Source organism: Meles meles, chromosome 12, assembly GCF_922984935.1.
Source record: "Meles meles chromosome 12, mMelMel3.1 paternal haplotype, whole genome shotgun sequence".
Lineage (NCBI taxonomy): Eukaryota > Metazoa > Chordata > Mammalia > Carnivora > Mustelidae > Meles > Meles meles.
Window position 1 is genome coordinate 25,827,934 of NC_060077.1, and position 22,094 is coordinate 25,850,027.

The window sequence follows — 22,094 nt, forward strand, 5'->3', positions numbered from 1 at the left end:
GGGAAAGTGCCCAACACCACACTCTGTTCCCCATTCCCAGAAACAATCCCAGGAGGAAAGGAGAGCTTGGAGCACAGGACACCCTAGGCCTCCTGACTTCCCTTCCCAGTTGGTGTTTGGTGCAATTTCTGGTGTTAACTATGGAGAAGCAACCAGCAGTGCCTTCATTTTAGACACCTCAAAACATGGAACCCACGTCAGCCCTGGTCCCTGGGGAAACTTCCAGCAACCAGGTGGGAGGCAGATGTCAAAAGGGTAAGGAATAGCATCCCTTGACCAAGTTAAAAGTGTGAGGGATCAGTAGTTTGTAATGGAGCCATACAAGTGGTACTGTAGAAGGGCCACCTGAGCCCTAGGTCTGGAGTCAGAAGCTGCAAGCTTATGGGTATGGGACTAGGGATGGGGAGTGCTGGTGGTACAGAGGGTGGTGACTAGAATACTGGTTCTATTGCTTTGGGAATGGCCTTACCCCTCTGAGTCCTGGAGATGACCTCGTGGGGCAGCTAGGAGGATCCAGCTGAGGGATTACAAAGAAAAGGCACGAGGTACTCTCAGGGGATAAACACAAGTGAGATCTTCAGAACAGAATGAGATTTGGGTTTCAAATCAGGAAATAGTTTTCAATAGGCTCTCACCTTCCTCCCTCTAAACACCCACAGCAGCGCCTAGCTCCCTGTGATAGCACAATTCCAAAAATAACAGCCTGCGTCTGCCTCTTACTAGGAAGCAAGGCCTGTGACAAGCGTTTTGCACATATTCTCTTTTCAGCTTCTTACTGTGTGACTGTAGGCATGCAATCCACCGTTTCTGTGCTTAGTTGACTCAAGCATAAAACAGGAATACTCAATATTATGTAAGTTAAAACTGATGGAGTACTTAAATAAGGAGTAAATTGGTTAAATTTTATAAAATTCTTATAATAATTCAAGGCTCTGGCATAATTAAGTACTTTTTAAATAAATAAAATTTTAAAAAATTTCATGCCCCTGTGCTCACTCAGGGTAAGCCATCTGACTAAGGTCAGAGGGCCAATCAGGTGATGGATGATTCCAGGTGGTCAGGAAACTGCCACCCCTGAATCTCATCTCCATGTGTCTCTCCACTGCCCACTGGCCCAGGAACTGCATCACACTTGTTCTTCTGTGGTCCTGGCATGCTGAAAGCATTTTGTGGCAGTCTATTAAATACATAGGGTATGCCTTTGAAGGATCCAAATGTTTTAAGAGCTATAAAAATAAATGTAAGACAAATTCATGAAAGACTTGGTGGTTAAGAATTTAGTTAAAAGCCCAACATTCCAGCGCACATGGTTGGCTCAGTCAGTTAAGCGTCTGCCTTCAGCTCAGGCCATGATCTCAGGGTCCTGAGATTAAGCCCCACAGTGGACTCCCTGTTCGATGGGGAGTCGGCTTCTCCCTCTTCCTCTGCCCCTCCTCTGCCCCCTCCTCCACTTGTGCTCTCTCTCAAATAAAATCTTAAAAAAAAAAAGCCTAAAGCCTATTAATAGTTCAAATGTTACCTCTAGCATACTAAAGTTCCTTCAGTAAAAGAGTACTTGACCAAAAAAAAAAAAAAAAAGTCCAACATTCTCAGGGTAGAAGAAGAGACACAACGTACTGTACCATGTTCCCACTGTCTTGGATCTGGACAGGGCACAGGTGGCCAACGGACAAGTCTTACGACACTGATTTCACAAGAAGGATAGAAGAGGTTTATTAGACAACCCATGGCAAGATACAAAATCATCAGTAATGAGAACAACCATCTCTATCAGCCAGGTGCTACTTGGGACTATGACACTATCCCACAAGACATTTCTGGGTTCACATCTCCTAATGCGCTACCTAAAGAAATGAATCCCCTCAAATCAGGACTCAAACACAAAGGAATTACACAAAATAATAATGACAACAACCATATTCTCATCAGTCAGGTGCTACTTGGTTCTATGACACTATCCCACAGCACATTTCTGCATTCACATCTCCTAACGTGCCACCTAAAGAAATGAATCCCCTCAAATCATTACTCAAACACAAAGCAATTCCAGAGATCACTGGGCGGGGGGGGGGGGGGGGGGGGTGTGTGGAGACTAGCTTTGGAAGCTCTCCCTTATCATGTGGAGAAAGGATGGGGGAAGAAAACTTGGCAGGACAATTTGAATTTCCAAACTCAGTAAGAGGGAAACAAGTGTACAAGGCAGGGTCTCCTGGGACTGGGGCAGAGGGCGGGACAGTGGGAGATAGGAGAGACAAAAACGGCAGTGGCTGAGACCTGACAGCAAGTTTCTCTTCTCTATTTCTTCCTCCCGCCTCTCTCCTTGAGGGCAAGGTGGATGATGGCGCCGTTGGCCATGTTGTAATAAGCCAATGAGTTGGAATCCTTGATGAAAATGCCCTGGAAAACAGACGATGTGCTTTAGCGTGGGGGCAACCTGGCCTTGAGCAGTGTACAGTTTCATAACCCCCAACATCCATTCCCTCTGAACTCAGTGAATACAGAGGCCTGAGAGAAGATAGGGCAATGGCGGGGCATGTGGGTGGGGTTGGCTCAGGGAGGACTGAAGGGTCTCTGGTTCCCCCAAGAATGCTCTGCTTTCCTTCCATCCTAGTGACCCATGCTCTCCCTCTTTGTCAACTTCCCAAGAAGGTGGCCCAGACCAAACCCCATGGAATTCTGACCCTCAAATCTGAAGACCTTTCTGAGATCAATCCAAGAGTCTGAGACTGAGTCTCAGAGTAGGGATTTGTCAAAGTCCTGAGAGGGAAAATAAAGCAGCCCCATGTGGCTGGGTAGGCACCAGGTGGAGCTGGACTATCACTTCTGCGTCCCTGAACAAAGCCAAGCTACCCCAGACCACCCTGGCTGGGATGGCTCCACTACTGGGCCAGAAACCCAAAACAGCATTCCAAGTCTTGTCCCCAGATGCCCACCCTAGTCACTGAGGCATCAAGGTTTCTGGGGCTCCACACAAGACTGTAACATGACCCAGCCACCCCAAGCCTCATCATGTCAGGCTAACCTGCCTGGTACTCCCAGCTAGCATCATTGCTTCTAGAACAGATTCACATGGCTGCCCCCACGTCTCTCCACTCCTTTGATTCCACAAGGGATTTGGTTACTGGGATGGCAGAGGTGTTGAGACCCAAGGGGCAGGACCACCGACATGACTCACCTCATACTGCAGCTTCTGTTTCCCTGCAGGCATACCCGTGGCTTCATGAATCTTCACCTTGATGACAGAGACCTGTGGGACCAAGAGATCGTTCAGCTCCTTGCTAAGGTCCGCTGAAGAAAGCTGACCCGCCCCCCACCCCACTCCTTGGATCCCCGCATCTAATGCCACTTAGCAGCAGCAAATCATACCTGGTCTGTGAGCGGGAGTGTGAAGACCAGCACCTGTCCATTCAGTTTCCATTCAGTCTTATCCTGCATGTTGGGCACTTGGACTTTGATGGACACTGGACCCTAAAAAACAGAACATGGCCATTACGCCCGGGGAACCCTGAGCCCATCAGGAACTATGGTTTCCTATTTCTGGGCCAACATAAACAATGTCACCTGTCCATCTGGCCTCTTGGACCCTGGCCCAACTCACTAACACCACTAGTGACATGGCACAACTCACTTCCCGTTTTCAAGATTTGGTTTCTTTTCTTTAAAATGGTCTCTACCCTGCCTCCTAGTGAGTCTAGAACTGAAAAAGTGTTAAGAAAATGCCCCATAAAACTCAGAAGCACCAGAGACAGAGAGCATATAAACTGCAAAGTCAGAAAACCTGGGCTACCAACTCCTCTAACCAGGTCTCACTAAGCTTCAACACCAAGTTTATAAAGCAAATGATCACAACAGCTGCATGGCACTGCTGTAAGCACTGAGAAGACATGGGCCTATAAAATGCGTAGCTCTACCTTGGCACTTCAGCTGGTACTGAGAAAATGGGAACTGCTACCGGAAAGGGAAAAAAAAAGCACGGGTCAAATGCACTGGGGGAATGGGGCTAGGACTGCTTCTGCCTCCTCACTAGAAGCCGACAGATTCTCTAGGCACTGGCAGCGCCAGGATTTCCCTTATTTCTAGTACCCCAACAGAATTCCCACAACAGGGAGAACGTCAAAGGGATGGAGCCAGAGAAGGAAGCCACAAAGAAATTAAGAACTACACCCAGGATTTCCAACAGTGTCCAGGGCCCCCTTCATACCCAAGTCCTGCCTGCTGATCTCCACAAGAATTCACACCAGAGGGACCACCTACTCAGCCTGCTCCTTTCACTGCTAACTGCGCATCCACTGGGCGCTCAGAAGCCCTTCCAGGCCTCCAGTGTCTGACTCAGGCCCATGAAGCCAGAGGAGTGGGAGCGGAACAGGGTGGGGCAGGGAGTGTGGAACCACAGCAGGACCAGACCCTCCAGCTGGGCATTATGACCACAGCTGGCACTCTGGTATCACAGACCTTGTTTCTGCGCAGGAATTCCTCTTCAGGCACGAGGCTGTCTTCTGTCTTCAGTTTTTTGGAGGCAGGCTCATCCTCCATGGGAGGCGGAGGGTGAACAGGGGGCATCGGGGCTGGAGCTGGGACCGGGGCCACAGGTGGAGCGGGTACAAATGCTGCAAGGACAAGAATAAGTGGTTGCATGAGTGGGAAGAAGGGCCCTGGGATTCAGGGCTGGTGAAGGATGAGGGGAGATTGCAAAGGTTTCCCACTTCTCCCAGTCAAAAGCGTGAAGGGTCACTCCTTGCTGAGTTTGGCAGCCAGCAGGAAACTGGGCAGCAGGGGCAGGACTGATAGAAAGAGTGGGTGCCAGCTGACAGGCAAGCATCACTGGGCCTCTGCACCTGTCTGGAGCCTGACCATCCTGGGTGCACAGACCCCAGCTTTGCCACATCAGCCCATCTCCCCCAGGACCTGTGGCTCCCCAGCTTGTAGCTCAGGGATACTCATGTGGAGAAGCTAAGGCTCCCCTCTGGGTTGGCCCCCCAGCTGTTAACAGCTGGGCACTACCATCAGTCACTGCTCTGCTCACAGTGCTTAGTCTACAGTTCTGACCCAATGGCCTGGAAGGTGGCATGAGAGACACTGACCTGTTGGCACAATCATAGGGGGTGGGCGGGGTGCCATGATAGGAGGGGCCGAGGGAGGCATGGGCACCACGTTGATCCTGGGCGCATGGATGATAGGCGGCATGGGGGCAATCACTGAGCCTGGGGGTAGTCGGACCACTGATGCCATCGGGGGGCGGGGCATGACAGGTACTGCAGACACAACTGTGGTTCGGACAGGAGGCGGCATCTGTAGAAGAGGAGGGACCCAGAGGTCACAAGAAGCCAAAGCTGGATCTCAAGGGTAAAAAAGCCTGGTGATTAGCCCCCTGCAGCCTTTGAGGATGGGGACTAGACAGCTCTGACAGAGTCCCCTGGCTGACAGACTGCAGGCTCACAACCAGACTCTGACAGGAATTATGCTGGGAGACCCAGAGTGACACTCTTTCCACTTGGGACTCAACCAGCTGCTTGTGGCAGATGCTGAAAGACCCACTAAAGAGGCTGACCTCAACTTAGCTTCCTGGAGACGGGCCAGGGTCCTCGAAGACCTGCTAAGCCCTGCAGCCCTTCTCTGTCCTCAGCCTTCTTCTCACATTTGCTTCCTGCCTCCCTCCCTCCCATGCTCCAATCCTCCCCCACAGATGGAAGATCAGACCAGAGGTTCCCACTTACAATTAAAAGAGTTCTTTGTCTCTCAACTTGACCCAAACAGTGGCTGGGTCCCACTATAAGGAAGTTGTCCTTCTCAGTCAATAGTGTCCAACCCCAAGAACCAAGCTCTGCAAGATCAGTCCCAAAGTGGCTACTGGCTTACCGCAGGTGGCCGGGGCACGGAAGTAATGGGTGGGGCAGAGCTAGGAATGTTGGTGGCTGAAGACGGAGGTGGTGGCTGCTGGGGAAGTTCATTGGGTTTGCTAGGGCCAATCTTCTCTTTGGTATCATCCTCTGGCACCAGGCCCTTGGCCTTATGGATGGCCTCGATCTGCTCCTGGAGGGTAATATTGGCCTGGGCAGCCTGCTGGGTCCGGGCCATACTACCTGAGTGGCCATCCCAGGTCACCTGCAAAGGAAAGCAAAGCCACAGCTTGTCAGGGATCCTAAAATGCAGCTCAAGTATAGGATTGTGAAGGTGGGGAAGGCACTAGAATCCATCAGAACTGCACCTTTTCCTCTGGCTTCTGGATTTCTTCCTCACCGATCTTCTTACCGATGGCTGTTTCTTCTACACCAAAGATGTCAGTACGCCGCTCAGCCAACTGTTTCAAGCTGCTTTCAATATCCAGACCTGGATGCAGTCACAGAACGGAGGCAGGGGACAGAAAGGAAACTAAAACCAGGTGCCCTTCTAACAGAGAGCAGCAACTCTCCTGGTGCAGAGTAGAGGCTAGTCCCACGGGGCAGGCTGAGCCTGGGGAAGCCCAATCAGCACTAAGGCTTGTCCAACTGCCTGACTTAAGAAAAGCAATTGCGAGGACTGGGTCACACGAATGGCAAGCGGCAGTTAGGACTACAAGCTTACTCTCCTGCCTCTGGAACAGTTTTCTTCCCATCATGTCTCATTTCAAAGCACTAACGGTGCTCCAGCCCTTAAAATGAGAGACCTCATTCTAAGACAGCCCCAAGATGGTCAACTTCCCCGGCTCTGGTATGTCTGGGATGGCGTCCATGTCAGGTGCCTGCCTTTGGAGGAGCCTTATGAAGAATGCTTCCAGGAAATGGGGAATTCTTTTGTAGCATCACAGGCTGTACCTATCTGACCACATTTTAGAGATTCCCACGGCTCAAAGCAAGTCCGGGCTGAGTCAGAGCAGGGATTTGGACTGGCTGGGAGAACCCCACCTCACCTGGTGCATACACTTCATCATCGCTCTGCTTCTCCCGGATGGAGCGATCTCGCTGCTCTAGCCAGCGGGGATCGAGAAGCCCGATGCGCATGTGCTCCTGCATTTTGCTGGCAGGGATCTTCTCCCCCGTGATAGGAGACACGAGATATTCATCTGGAGCAGGGGCTGGAGGCAGGGGCTTGGAAGCTAAAAGAAAGAGAGATGCCTGAATGAGAACACTGGGAAGCAGCCAGAGTTAAGGGACTATGGTTTTATTTGTGTCTCCTTCATCTAAGACCCATCCATTTAGTGCCATGCTGTAGCCGGCATTGTGCAAGACACGTGGGCACCAGAGATGACTCGGCTCTGTTCCTCACCACCAGGTCTGCGAAAAGAGGGGCTATCGATGCCTTGGCGACAAGCCACCTCACCCCCTCCTAGAAGCAGACAGCACTGAGGAACATGTGAGGGCAGGAAAGCAGGCCCTACCTTTGGGGTCATAGTCCTTCCGAACAATGACCTGGTCTGGAGTTGGGGGCAGAGGAGGCGGCATGGGTGTCTCTGGGGGTGGGGGCACTTTCTGCCCTTCTTCTTCATCATCCGAACCCTGAAAAGCAAAGCAATGGCAGGACTCAGAAAAGAGCCAACAGGCCACCTCCCTGCAGCTAAGCCCTGGCGGCTCTCAGGGTGGCAAAGAGCCTAGGTCCCTGCCAGCCAGCATCCATGTGCTAAGCCTCCAGGGGCAGCCTAGGCCAGGCGGCAGCTGGCCAAGCTCCTTCCTCGCAACATGAATGGGAGTGCTGGGGGCCGTGGTGCTAATACTCCGCCCAGGCATTTCCAGCAGCTGGCACCAGGCAGTCCCAGGAGGCCAAGGGCAGTTAAACATGCTGGGGAGGGGTGCGGGGGGCAAGTCGGCGCTCAATGGTAGTTGCTCATGGAGCAATGCTGGGAGGGAGAGAAAAAGTCAATTCCCACAGACAGAGGGACCATTCTTCTCACACAAATTCTTTCCAAGGGGAGGAGAGCAGTTTGGCTCTGGAGACTCTATGCCTGCTGGGAGGGGGTAGAGGTGGCCGAAAGGAAGTAGAGGCTACACTAAGAAAAGCTCTGGGAACTGCTGATCATTTGGGCCTAAGTTCAAATGCATCAAAGCATGTGGTGAAAAGTATTCTCTTACTGAGAGCTGGTATGGGGGCAGGAGGGAGCAGGGCCTCTGGGCGAAGCCGGGAAGGTCACAGAACACAGCCAGCACAGCTTTCAGATCCTTGCCTATGAATGAATCTTTGTTGCCCAAGCTGGAAAGAGGCTCTATGCTCCCTGGGTCCAGGCAGCTGCTCAGCCAGCATGCCTTATTTGGGACCCATGCCTCCTCTCAACGATCACAAGGGAACTGATCTGAAATGTGAAGAGCACCCCCATACCAAGCTACAGAGGGAAAGGCCGGCTTGCAGGCCCTCCCAGAAGCATACCTCGTCCATGTCTTGCACTTGGGTGTCCTGGTCCAACTGCGAAGGAGGCTCCTCCGCCTTCTCCTGTTTCTCGTCCTCCTCATCAGACTCGACCTCCATCTCAACCTCTTCACTCTCCCCAAACTTCTCGTAGCGCTCCTGAATGAGGATTCGGGCCCCCAGTTCCTCTGGGGTGGTGGGGGGAGGGAAATTCCCTGGCAGAGGGTAATCCAGAGTCAAAAGGAGACCTCCACAGACACTCCTTATCAAAGGCCCGCCCCTTGGTCTACCCTCCACACACTGTAAGCTCTCCCAGCTCCAGACCCAAGGTCTGGCACGTTTGCTCAATTGGGTTAAGTGGGGCACTGTGGCAAATCAGAAGTCTTCTGGCAGCAGAGACGAAACAGATAGATAAAACCCTCTGGGAGGACTGTAATGCTCTGTGGGAAGAGATAAATACCTGAGATATCCCAGATGGTTCCAAGCTCCTGGCTCCTCACCTGGAGTCACAGACCTACCTTGCTCATTGGGTTGGAAGTCCACTGTTTCCACCACCACAAAATCATGCCAGTCGATCTGTGCATAGGCCACCCGCTCCTTTTCCTTTTCCTCCTCTTCTTTCTTCCTCTCTCGCTCCTGGAACTTGGCCCACTCCACCCGGTAACACACCTGAGGAGATAGGAAACAGCACAATGCTAAGCTGAATCAGGGTCTGTTCCTGATGGGCCCACCCCCTCCAGTACCTTCAACCAAGCGAGCATCTCCTTCAGAACAGGGGGCTGCTCAGCCCACAAGGGGAACTTCCTGGCGGAAACTATGGTATTTGCATTTGGTTTCAGTCAAGCCCAGCGCCCGGACAGGAAAAAAAAAATCTAAATGCCACAGAAACCTTGTGTCTAGGCTTCAAGGACAGCCATTTGTTATAACCTGAGTTTTCTGCTTGAGTTGGCAAGGGGCGTAATGTTCACAGAAGAACAAACTCTGTCCCAGGAAGTCTGCGTGACGACCAAGTACCCACGACAGAAGCAGCGATCTGAGAGCCTGAGAAACAAAGCCTTCATGCAGCCACCCAAAACAGGCAGTGCCAAAAGGCCTTCTCTCCTCGACTCTGAAAATGTGGGGCCTCAAATGGCATCTGTCGCCAGAAAAACCTGTTCAGGAGTTGGCTTCTAGTGAGGGCAGAAAAAAGGAAGATCCAGCAAAGCTAAAAGAAAAGCAGAAAGGGAGCAGAGAGCCCAGGATTCTTCAGCCTTTATGGCCACAAGGTCTTTCTTTCCACCACTCCTGTGCCTGGAACACAACATGGTCCTGCCTCGGAGCCCATTTCCAAACATGAAACAACCCACACAAGGTCACTCGCATCGCAGTAACTAGTTATAATTTAGTTTACCTGGTCCAAAACTTCTCGGGGGTTCTCAGCCTCTTTCTTGAGCTTTGTAAATAAGCCTTTAGGAGGAATCAAGATCTGAAACATGGGAAAAGTTAAAGCAACTGTCAGTGCAGCACAACCCAGGACAAAGAGGGGGCTTCCCAGGGCCTGTGAATAGCACAGGACAAGCAAAAGCATGAGGTTCCAGGTCCCAATCCCAGCTACACTTTGCTTTGTGACTTTGGGCAAGCCACTTAACCTCTGTAACTTGGCTGCCTTCTATAAATAGTGACATCATTGCTTAAAGGTGGCACAGTCAATGTAAAAGGTAGCTGCAAGGACCAGCAAAAAAATCTGCAAAAATGCACTAACCACCACCCAGCAAACAGTCCGCATGCACTGGCTTCTCTCAGCATGGGGTTGCTACCACCTTCTGGCACATGCCACCAGGCCCTTTCGCACGTGCTCCCCTGATGATCCTACTCCACACTGCTGCCCACAGATCCCAACTCCCAGATTCTGTCCCCTGCTTTCCATTTCTCCATAGTATTTATTACCATCGGACAACCACTGACATTGCACTTGCTTTTTGCCCCCCTCACCAGACCAGAAACTCTGTGAAGACAGAGATTTCTCTGTCTTCTGTTCACTATTATATCTCCAGCATTTGAAATAAAGTCTGACGCTGAATATATAGTTGATGAGAAAACGAATGATGGCATTGTTCAAAGCAGCATAAAGCCAACCGTAAAGTGGCTCAGCCCTACCCTATCATCCCTAGACCTCTACCTCAGAAATAAATCTGCCCTAGAGTCTCCTATGACTAGAGACAGACACCAGTGCCCTCAGGTTAGAGTACTAAATGTCAATACCCAAGTCCTGAGAGAAAAGGAATAGAAAAGTAACAGACTACAAAGGGATCTGGGGACCTTTAACCCTGGAAGTGGTCCACTAGGTAAAATCAAGGCAGGGCTCCCTTAAAATTGTTACCGTGTAATTAATTACACTAACCCTTTGGCCTTCCACGATTGTTATTTTAACAACTCTTCCATTTTTTGATTTGATCATTTTCTAAATACATACATTTTTATAATTCTTTCTAGTTACATACTTAGAGTGAACTAAGTAAATCATTACAGTCCTTTCAAGCCAGATCTTTAATGTGCTGTTTCTAAATATCAAGAACAGATGTACAAACCAGGCAACTAAAAAGAGAATGCAACCGCCACAAGAAGTTGGGGGGGGGGGAAGACACTAAAAAAAAAACCAAAAAAACAAAAAAACCACACCAAGCCACTGGCAAATCTGTATCAGTGTGCTTTGCAAGAAATTAACAATCTGTTTCTAAATACTAATATTGACTTGTCCAGATTCTTGATTACAACAATGTAGCATGAAATTAAGCTTCTTGTTCCAGACCCTGAGGCCCAGATCTTAGGGGCTAGAGTGAAAATGCCAGAGTTCAAGTCCCAGCTAACCCTGCCCAAATTAATTCTCTGTGCCTATTCCTCTTCTGTAAAATACGTACAGCAGTAGCTAATTTATAGATTACTACAGATTAAATGAGAAAATGCCACATATATAAGTATTTCAACAATACTATCTATATCTCCTTAAGTTACACTGTCTCCCAATGCTTACTTAAATTATATTTCTAACTCAAGGTACTTTTTAGGGTGAAAAACAACAGAGATGTTGGGGTCAGTGCAGCTACTTACTAGCTCAGAGACCATGATGAGTAAGGGACTTCAACTCTCTGAGCCTATCTCTGCTTTTGAAAAAGGGGAAGGGGAGGAGGAATACCTCCTGGATTCTTATGACAATTAAACTGGGCAAAAGAAGGCAATTATTAAGGGCTTCCTTCTTCTCAGATCTGGTGCTAGGCAACTGAACACTCTGATGTACTTAAAAGCAGCTAACACTTGGACTTGTCACATAGCAGGCACTAACCTAATGGCAATTATCAATCACATGTTTCACTGCTCTTTAAAACCAGCAGTCTAGGGACACCTGGGTAGCTCAGTGGGTTAAGCCTCTACCTTTAGCTCAGGTCATGGTCTCAGGGTCCTGGGACTAAGCCCCACATCGGGCTCTCAGTTCAGTAGGGAGCCTGCTTCCTCTCTCTCTCTCTGCCTGCCTCTCTGCCTACTTGTGATCTCTTTCTCTGTCAAATAAGTAAATAAAATCTTAAAAAAAAAAACCAAAAACAAAACCCAGCAGTCTATGCTACATTTCAATGGCAGAACGGAATAGAAATCAAGACTTTAGGGACACCTGGGTGGCTCAGTCAGTCAAGCAGCTGCCTTCAGCTCAGGTGATGATCCCGGGGTTCTGGGACTGAGCCCCACACTGGGTTCCTTGCTCAGAGGAGAGCCTGCTTCTCCCCTGCCTACTGCTCCCCCGACTGTGCTTGTTTTCTCCCTCCCTCTCTCTCTGTGTCAACTAAATAAAATCTTTACTTAAAAAAAAAAAATCTAGAATGTACACTGAACTGGAATTTTTAACCTCTGCCCGAGGGCCCACAGAGGAATCACGTTCTTAAGAGACACAAGTAGATACAGTGCCTTCCTGCCCTAGGCCCAGCACCCCTGCCCCTGCCCTGCCCAGGCACCTTGGTGTACTGTTCCACCAGCTTCGTGAAGTAGTTGAAGAGGCTGTGCTGCGGGCGGAGGAAGTCAAACTGGTAGTTGCGCTGCTCCTTCTGCATCAGCTGGGTCAGAAACTGGCGGCCGTTCCTGGCCACAAACTGAGCCGTCAGCTTCACCACGTCCAGGTCAAAGGCTGAGATGGAGGGGGGGTCTGCGATGAACTCAAACTCAGGAGGGGGCTCTTTCGGCACGATGGTCTCTTGTATCACCTGGGCTTGGACCTAAGACGCGGAGAGAATGTGAGGGTCGAGAGAGGGTAGGAAGACACCCCCGACAGGATGGCACAGGCCTTCGCATTTCTGCCAATCACCTGCACGCCACTGGCTCATAGTGTGAGAGAATCCTAACTCACAAGAGCACTGATTTCTTGGCCAACTGTGGCCTCCACTCCCTGAATGGCTTAGACCAAGAACCATGCCCCTCTGTACTTCTGCTGTGGCCCTGAAACTGCGGGCAAAAATCGGGTGGCAGAAAAAAATCTGACAGGAACATGCCTTATTAAATCCCACCAGAGGGGGGATGAAGGACACAGTCAGCCCTACATGGGTGCAGAGGACCCACTCTACAGAGGACTTCCATGTTTGTTACCTCGCCTGACCTCCACACGAACCATGTGGTGGACAGAATAAGTACTGTGAATCCCTTTTACAGATGAGGAAACTGGTAGCCTGAGGCCCTAGAAGTAGTAAACTGCAATGGAAGGTCACAAAATCTATTCCAACCTTTATTTCCCACTGTAAAACAGGAGGCAGCCTTTGCCACCATGCTCCAGGAATACAGCAAAGAGAAGGGACCAGTCTAGGTCTATACAGGAGGCACAATGTGCCAGCCCTTCTTGTCCTCCTTGATAACCCTAACTGTCCCTAGTGATGGACCCAGAGAAGATTAGGGTATTAAGGCAGGCCACATGGAGGGACCCTAGGAAGGTGAGATGGATGGGAGGGATGGTTCAAGAAGGGGCCCACAAGCCACATCACAGCACTGTCCTCACTCCATGGTCAAGGCAAAGAGGAGGGCCAAAGGCCTAAACTCTGGATTACTGACCCTGTGGCCTGGGAAAAGCATACTTCCCCAAGCTTCAGGTTCCTCATCTGTAAAATGGTAACTTTGTTGTCCTCACGCAGCTGCTGGGAGGTGCCAATGAGACTCCTAAAACACTGAGCACAGAGCTGGACAAGCAGTGCTCAGGAAATGTCAAAGGCCACAGCACTTCGCTACCTGAGCCTCAGCATCTTCCTCTGTGGATAGAAACCTCTTGTCTCTCCCTGGCTGGTAGTGAGGTTTAGACAGCAGAGTTCATTACCCTCCCCTCCCTGGCCTGGCTTCCCTCTCAGCCCTGGGGATATGAAGGAAGTGGATGGCTCTAACCTTCTGGGGCAGCTGCTGCTGGGTGGCCTGCTGCTGCTGCTGCATGACCTTCGGGATGGTGGCTGAGGGCTCCTGCGCCTTCCCCTCCTTGAATTCGCTGACCTTGTGGCGATAGTAGGCATGGTAAGGATCGTTAGGGTTCAAGAAGTTAAACTTGGGATTGTTGATCTCATTCTGTCGTATCCTAGCTTCAAATTCAGGTCCGTTTCTACAAGGAAGAAAAGAGAGAAGAATTAACACCACAAGCCTTACAATTGCCTAGATGCAGAACACTGCCTCTTCAAGCCCCCTACTTGCCACCACGTGCCACTCAAACCAGCCCAGTCCTGAGCACAGCAGAGGTCCTCCATGAGGCTCCTTGTGACAGTGGCCAAAGTCCTCTGTCTCCTCCAAGACTGGGCCAGGCCTCCTCTACCACAGGGTCTCCCAGACCTCTACTGCTCCTGTAGCTCTTCTGCTAGTCCTGCCATCCCACAACTATCTAAACTCATTGCTTTTTTCTTTTAATAAATTTATTTTGAAATGCAGTTTAAAAAGAAGATATTACTACTTCACATAAAAATCAGTAGAGCTTTACACTAACAAAAGGAAACATAAAATTAAACACAATGAAAATAAAGTAGTATCATTAAAGTCTCGCTCCAAGTTTGTTGAGATGAAGGCCAGTTCTTAGTTAAAGAGGGAGATGACAGAGGGCTGCAGTGGTGTTAAAGATACTCTAGCACCAAACTGACACTTTGTCCTTTGGGTAACCACAAAGGTTGAAAAACATCTAAATGTAAACAATTTCATGTAATGCTTTGTCCAAGTACTACCTAGAATCACCTCATTTAGTACTGGCTGAGGCCCACACAAGAAACACTGCTCTCCAAGGACCCGGATCTGTGCTGCTGCGTACAGCACATCCAGATGACAAGGGGAGAGCTTAAGAATAGAGGGAGGTCTCCCATCTCTCCCCGTACTGAGACAGTTTCCCACATATACCCTAGGTCTTTGCATGCCTTTAAAAACCTCAGGACTGGGGCACCTGGGTGACTCAGTTAAGTGGTTAAGTGTCTGCCTTTGGCTCAGGTCGTGATACCCGGGTGCTCGGATCAAGCCCCACATCAGCCTCCTTGCTCAGCAGGGAGCTGCTTCTCCTTCTCCCTCTGCTGCTCCCCCGCTTGTGCTCTCTCTCTTGCTATCTCTCTCCCTGTCAAATAAATAAATTCTTTATAAAAAAAATAGATAAATACCACAGGATTAAAAAAAAAAAGTCCCTCTCATATTTGGGGAACCCTGATTTTTAAGGAGTCCCAATGGTAACATTTCAAGGTGTCTAACATATATAATACCTGTGTCACTCAAAAAGCACAATAAACTTAAAGACGTAAGATATGGACACATACATGTTTTGAGTTCACTTCTGACTCACCAAGTTACCAAACCTTCCACTCTCTCTTTTTTTTTCCTTACTAGATTACCAGGTTATTATAAAAGGATATTTTAAAGAATAAAAACGAGGGCGCCTGGGTGGCTCAGTGGGTTAAAGCCTCTGCCTTCGGCTCAGGTCATGATCCCAGGGTCCTGGGATCGAGGCCCGCATCAGGCTCTCTGCTCAGCAGGGAGCCTGCTTCCTCCTCTCTCTGCCTGCCTCTCTGCCTACTTGTGATCTCTGTCTGTCAAATAAATAAAATTGTGATCTCTGTCAAATAAATAAAATCTTAAAAAAAAAAAAAAAGAATAAAAACGAATGGCCAGATGAAGAGTCACATAGGAATAGGTCTGGTAGGGTCCCGAACACAGGAGATTCTGTCCCTAGAGTCTGGGGTACACCAGCCTCCTGGCACCCTCTCTGATGTGTTCTTTTCTTGTTCACCAACATGGAAGCTCTCTGAATCCCTCTGGTTAGGGTATTTTAAATGAAGACTTCATGCTACAGGAATGGTTGATTAAATCACTGGTCATTGGTGACTGAACTCAATCGCCAGCCCCTCTCCCCTCCCCAGAAGTCGGGGGTCCAAACTTCTCTGACTCAAATTCCCATGTGTAAGATGCAGCTAATACCACCTTCTCTTTCTACCCTGGAGAACTCAGAAGATCAAATCAGTTAAGGAGATGGCTAAGTCTTTTTGAATCATACAGCAGCCTGAAATGCAAGGGCTGTTATTCCTATGAAGGCTAGAAAGGACTGTTCCATAAACATTAAAGATGATGTGGGTATTAGATGTTTGTGGTGGGGCACCTGGACAGTTCAGTCAGTTAAGTGTCTGACTCTTGATTTCGGCTCAGGGCATGATCTCAGGGTTGTGAGATCGAGCCCTGTGTCTGGCTCTCTACTCAGTGCAGAGTCTGCTTCAGATTCTCTCTATCCCTCTCCTTCTGCCCCTCCTCCTGTTCTCTCACAGACACACATACACATTTTCTCTCTAAAATAAATAAAATCTTAAAAAAAGATGTTTGTGGGGCCTCTTCCCTCACTCCTCCAGCCAGAGCCCTGCACTGAAAAGATGCCCTGAACGTATCAAGGGATGGATGGTTCCAGGGCTGCTGGCAACAGCAGCTTCACGCTCTCGAGACTTTCACACCCTGGCCTTGCTAGCTGGAGGGCGAGACAAGGTACAGGCAATGCTGTGCCCCAGATCAGCCTTCGTACCAAACTGTGCCATGGTGGTGCTCATCAACACCCAGGCTAGGTCCTCTGCAAGTTCTGGTCACAGTCTGTAGTATGAATAACACCATGGGGTCTTAATTAGGCAATGCATGAGTCCAACTGGAACCTCATGCTTGGAGAAGAAGCACCTTCCACCTTCTGAAATAATGCAAACTACACACTCAGGTACTGCTAAAGTAGGCTATCATGCCCAGCAAACACCCAGGGCAGACAAAGGGCTGCTCAAAAAGGAGGTGGGGGGCTCTGCTTGTCTCCTCCATCACTGCCTCCTAAGCCATAACCTCACCACATCTGGGAATAATCTGAAAGAAAATGAGAAGGCAGGAATGTTCATTCCAAGATATTCTGTTCCTTTAAATTAACTTAATGTTAATTTTAGAATTATGTTCTCTAACACAAGGAACAGATTTCAGCAGAAAAAGACATGATTCTGAGTCAACGCAGCTGGTGGGACTTTTTAAGGGTAATTTCCACTTCAGCTTCTTGACAGGAGAATGTAGGGAAGACCAAACCTAGAGAGAAAAAAAACTTCTTCGGAAAAAGATACTCAGTGATTTTAACTGAATGCCCCATCAATCAATGTGTGAGATCCAACAGAAGTGGAAAGATGGTCCCATATGCTTCCTTTATCCCAGAGTGAGATGATGCTCATCCGTTCCTCCATTGCAATGTAAACGAAAGCAAGTCCACAGATACTTAAAAATGCCTACAAGGCAATCACCTAGGCCAAAAATAAATCTAGAAATATGGATGCATACGTTTTTATTTTTGAGAAAACTTGGATACTCATTTCTGCGGCAGCAGAGGCTGGCACAAAATTATTGGAAAGCTACTTGGCAAAATGTTTAAGAAAATCTTTAAAAAATGCTCTTTCAGCCAGTTATGTGCCGCACAGAATTTTCTTCTAAGAAGACAATCTAGAAAAAAGAAAATGCTCAGATTTCCCCCACAGTTTTGTGTGCCAAACTTAAATGCTGGAAACAACCTTGGAGGAAAGGAGAGAGGAGACAGCCAAGTCAAGGGAAGCCCGTCACCTCAACATGGTGCGTTGAGGATGGTGCACCATCAGAGGACTGTGGAGCAACAGGAGAAAATGCTTCTAACACAGCACGAAGGGGGAAAAGCAGGATGTGAAAGTATCTACTAGTATTACAAGGGTCTAAAAAAGGACGTCAAGGACCAGAAGGAAACAGGAAAGTGAAAACAGCTGGTAGAAACTATTCTGGTAATGAGACTGTGGTGATTCTTCCTCTAACACCCTTTCCTATTCGTTCTGTTTTTAAAATTACCAGGGCGAAAAGGGAAGCATGAGCGTTGCTATGAGACATTGAACATTTATCATAAACACAACACTTACTGGCCTGAACCTAACATTGTTCCCCCAAGCACAGAGCAGATTTAATGCAATACCCTGGTTAAGCAAAGCCTTTGAAATGTGAGGCTATGAATCTGCACGGAGCCTGAGAAGTAAAAGGCCTCAGAGTAACCTCTATGTTTCACTTTAAGAGGTTGGGAAGGAAGGAACCCTCTATTTTTTTTTTTAAGATTTTTTTATTTATTTCTTTGACAGAGAGAGAGATCACAAGCAGGCAGAGACGCAGGCAGAGAGAGAGGAGGAAGCAGGCTCCCTGCTGAGCAGCGAGCCCGATGCGGGGCTCGATCCCAGGACCCTGAGATCATGACCTGAGCCGAAGGCAGCAGCTTAATCCACTGAGCCACCCAGGCGCCCGGAAGGAACCCTCTATTAAAATGTACTGTGATGGGGATACTGCCTTGGGATCAAGGCATGTCCCTCTGGAGCACATGTGTCCTGACTGAGGGCAGTGATCTGTTCAAGGCCAGCAGCTGTTTACATGCAACGAGTTGTCCAGTTTGTTGACAAAAGCCAGAAATCCAGATTTACTGTGCAAGCTCATTTTTAAATGGTGGCAACTTGCAAGTTTTTTAAAAATACATATTGTGATGGTGCACTGGGTATTTCAGTTGGTTGAGTGTTTGACCCTTGGTTTCAGCTCAGGTCATGATCTCATGGGTTATGGGATCAAGCCCTGTGTCAGGCTCCCCACTGAAAATTCTCTCCCTCTGCCCTACCCTCTCCCTCCCTTCCTCTCTAACAAATACATCTTTAAAATACATATATATCATGAGGAAAAACAACAGCTCTATAAGCTGCATGTGGCTTGCTGGCTGTCAAAAAAACACTTTAACTAGGAGGGGTGTGTTGACCTTTGGAGTCAAGCAGACATCAAGCGGATTCCGTCTGAGGAAGTAGGAGTGTGTAAAACATGACGGGAAAGGATGAGAGGAACTCGCACTGACTTCCAAGTCATCCACGAAGACAGCACTCAGTCCCATTCCCTCTCTCCTGCCTCACAAGAACTCTGAGCTCGTATTTTATTCCATCCTGCAGAGGGGTCAGTGGAAGCTGTGAGGAGCGCAGTTCTTGCATAATGAGAATAACCAACTCCCTTTTTATGTCTTCCTCCGGCCAGCAGCTCAGACACAGACAGACACAAATACTCTCCCTGACAAGACAGCTTTCCAGGCACTTCCTCAGGCCTATTTTGGAAGCCCAGGTTCCTGGTTTCTGGGGCTGGGTGTGATTCACATTCTGCCACTGCCATGCCATGCCGAGACACTAACCCTGACCGTGGCCCATCTCACCAGCATGCCGTGGTGCTAGATGAGCTAACGAGCCCGGGCTGACAATGCAGAAGCAGCTATGTTACCTGGCCACAAAGCTGGCAGTCTTGTCAACGATATTCCTGACTTCTGGAGGAGGATAAATAATTCCCACCACTGGCTTGGAGGGGGTAGAATCCTCCTTCGAAGAAGCTTCTTCTTCTGTGGGCTGTGAAAACAAGAAAAGGAAAATAACGTCTTGAGGTTCCTGATGTGGGGGACTGAATCCCCAGTCAAACTCCTCTAAAATCACTGAGAACATGGACTCTCTCCCAGGGACGTTCCTCGAGTTAGGACCCTCTGCTCCAGAAAACTGGCTCTCTTAACTGCACTGTGCATGCATGGGACTCTCCTGGGGAACTGGTGGAAAGAGTTGACTCTCACCAGCCAGCCAGTCTGTGACACCAGGAACCTAGATTTTTACCAAGTGGCCAGATGATTCAGATTCAGGGGAGAGGGGAGAGGATCTGACCACATTCTAAGAAACCATCTTCCAGAATCCAGAAGGCCATGTCTGTACCCAGGGATGTTCCTGGAGTGGAATATTTAATGACTGCTGAACAAAGATGGGAAACTCTGCTGGCAGCGCCTTATGCCCTTTCCCTCTGCACTTATTCTAGTCTTAACCACCACTCAATGCTCGAATGTTCTGTGAAACCCCACTGGAATGCACAACACCAACTGTCCCATAAATTCCAATATTCTTTCTTCACCAGCTTCTTTCTGTTAGTGAACAAAGGGTCAGTCTCTCATCTGAAAAAAAGATAGCAGTTCCCTGCCTTCATATTCTTTTCTGCTGTTACATTTTCCCCCTCTTCCTCTGGTAGCTAAATATCCTGAGTTTTCGCAGTCTTGTGACTGTCCACTTCCTCACCTCCCATCTGGTCCCCATCCATTTCAGGTGCTCTTCCTAAAGTCAAACATGACTGCCTAGAGCCAACTACAGCCAGCATCTGGTCATGTGACCAGTGACCATTCCTTCACAAAACTCTCCACTCCACTCCCATGCCCCATTATCCCGTGTCTTTCCTTCCTGCTCACCACTCCACCCGAGCGAGTTTCCCTCCTGACTCCTGTTTCACCTCCTGCCCTATGTTAGGGTTCCCAAAACTTCTATTCTCCACAGTATTCACACTGTACTCAGGCACTCACAACTATGGCCTTTACTTCCCCTACCACCTCGAGACTGAACAATCCCACCCAAACTGATGCCTCAGATCACTCTTACGTGTCACAGAATTCTAGATCAAGCTGGCTCCGGGGCACTTTCCTCATCAACAGCCAACCACGCACTCAGTCATCCAAGTCAGAAACATGGCCCTCTTCTCCCTTCCTCGGCCTCCATATTCAATGGTAACAGTTATCAAGCACATAGAAGGTTCCATATACCTTTCTAAAAACTTTAAATATATTAACTCCACAGCCCTTATGAGAGGCCCATGATGTGAATACTCATTACCCTCATTTTACAGATGGCAAAACCGAGGAACGTAAAGTTTAACTAGCCCAAATGGCAGAACCAGGAATCCCACACACCACTTGAGCTGAAGAGCCTGCACCACCAGTCACTGCGTGACTTGCGTTTGCCCATCCAGTCTGTCCCACCCCCGCCCCAACACATCTAGGGCAAGCCCTCAGCATCTTTTGAGTAACTATGCTCCTATATATTCTCATCACTACCTGCCTACCTGAATTTCTGAAACACAGATGTCATTTATCCAGCTTCAAACTCTTTCCTTTCTCCCTATTGTGTACTACGAAAAGTTCAACCACCCCCAAAATGCATCTTTTGCCACCACTCTCCCAATCCTAAACTTCAGCAACACTTTTTAATTTACTCTCCACCAGAGACACCAGCTGATCCCTACCCTGGTGTCTTTGTAATTATCTGGTATTACCTCACTTTTCCCCAAGTGACTGGGAAAATGCCAGGGATACAGATGTACTTAAAATGGACCTCTTCTGTCATGTACTCTGCTGTATTCCGAACCCAAAGCAGTGGTCACCATACAATATGTGCTCAATAAACGTTTGCTTAATGAATAAAGGATGCTGTTAACCTTTCCAATCACCTGTCTGGCACACTACTAATTCATCCTTTTAAAAGCAATTCACCTATCACTCATGTGGGTTTCACCTACTTTAATTTCCCCTTCACACCATCAAAGAAATGTTGATTAGTTTCTTCTGTACCTGATCCTTATAGGGCCTATCACAATATACTGCAATTATTTACACACCTCTTTCACCCTCAGCTGATTTAAGTGCTGGCTGGTATCATTTATGGTGATCGAAACAGTAACCATTTGTAGAATGTTCACTTATATGGCTCCCCACTTAGAACTGTGACCTCCCTAAACTAGGTATGCTTCATTCATTCTAAACACCAGCCTTGCACGGTATTTAGCTTAGAGCAGATGCTGGGAATTAACAAAGACGTACCGTACAGGCTGGGAAACTAGGGATTACTGGGCAAAACCCGGCGGTCTGGGCAGGCGGGGTGGGGGGGGGGGGACGGGGTGCGGCGGACGGTGGGCCCAATAACCACAGAAAACCTATGGATGGGCCGGATCAGTGCTTCTCAAACTTTAATCGATCACCTTGAGATCTTGTTAAAATGCATTAGTATTTAGGTCTGGCATTTCTAATGAACTCCCAGGTGATGCTGATGGTCCGCGGACCACACTTTGAGAACCACTGTTCCAAGAGCGCAGCGCGCTGCCTTCTGGGATTTGTAGTCCCTCCAAGCCCTCGTAAGCGACCGCTTCCTCCTCTGCACAAGTGAAGAGCGCCCGCGCCGGAGGGGAGGGCCCAGGCCAAGGATCGGGCTGCCGGTCGAGGTGCGGGGGTCGCGGTACCTGTTTGGGCTCGGTGGCCGCGGGCGGTGGCGGGGGCACCGCCTGCACGGGTCCGGCCGGCATGACTGCGACGCTCAGGGCTGCCAGTCCGCCTCGCTGAAGGTGAGCGGTGCTGCGTCAAAGCAGCTCCCCTCACGGACGACACGACAAGCTCCCAAGATGGCAGCAGCCGACAGAGTCGTCGCGGAGGAGGGGAGGCTGAC

General features: G+C 49.0%; 1 protein-coding gene across 1 annotated transcript; it reads right to left on the reverse strand.

Moving 5' to 3' along the window:
• Window positions 1-1,688: 1,688 nt before the first annotated feature.
• On the reverse strand, window positions 1,689-22,088 carry SF3A1 (splicing factor 3a subunit 1). The gene is made up of 16 exons (XM_046024283.1): window positions 21,892-22,088; window positions 19,081-19,202; window positions 13,699-13,906; window positions 12,294-12,551; window positions 9,704-9,778; window positions 8,832-8,982; window positions 8,335-8,528; window positions 7,355-7,472; window positions 6,887-7,072; window positions 6,206-6,327; window positions 5,857-6,102; window positions 5,082-5,289; window positions 4,453-4,607; window positions 3,367-3,468; window positions 3,176-3,247; window positions 1,689-2,397 (listed from the first exon to the last, which is right to left on the reverse strand). Exons 1-16 carry the CDS (start codon window positions 21,952-21,954, stop codon window positions 2,296-2,298), a joined length of 2,382 nt encoding a protein of 793 aa, XP_045880239.1. The 5' UTR covers window positions 21,955-22,088; the 3' UTR covers window positions 1,689-2,295.
• Window positions 22,089-22,094: the final 6 nt, after the last annotated feature.

Excerpts from the sequence above, each read along its gene's own strand:
- SF3A1 (XM_046024283.1), bottom strand. The coding sequence starts at position 21,954 with ATGCCGGCCGGACCCGTGCAGGCGGTGCCCCCGCCACCGCCCGCGGCC. Across the intron at positions 9,779-12,293 it reads TGGTGGAACAGTACACCAAG|ATCTTGATTCCTCCTAAAGG; the intron begins GTGCCTGGGCAG and ends CCCATGTTTCAG. Across the intron at positions 4,608-5,081 it reads CCCTATGATTGTGCCAACAG|CATTTGTACCCGCTCCACCT; the intron begins GTCAGTGTCTCT and ends TTGTCCTTGCAG.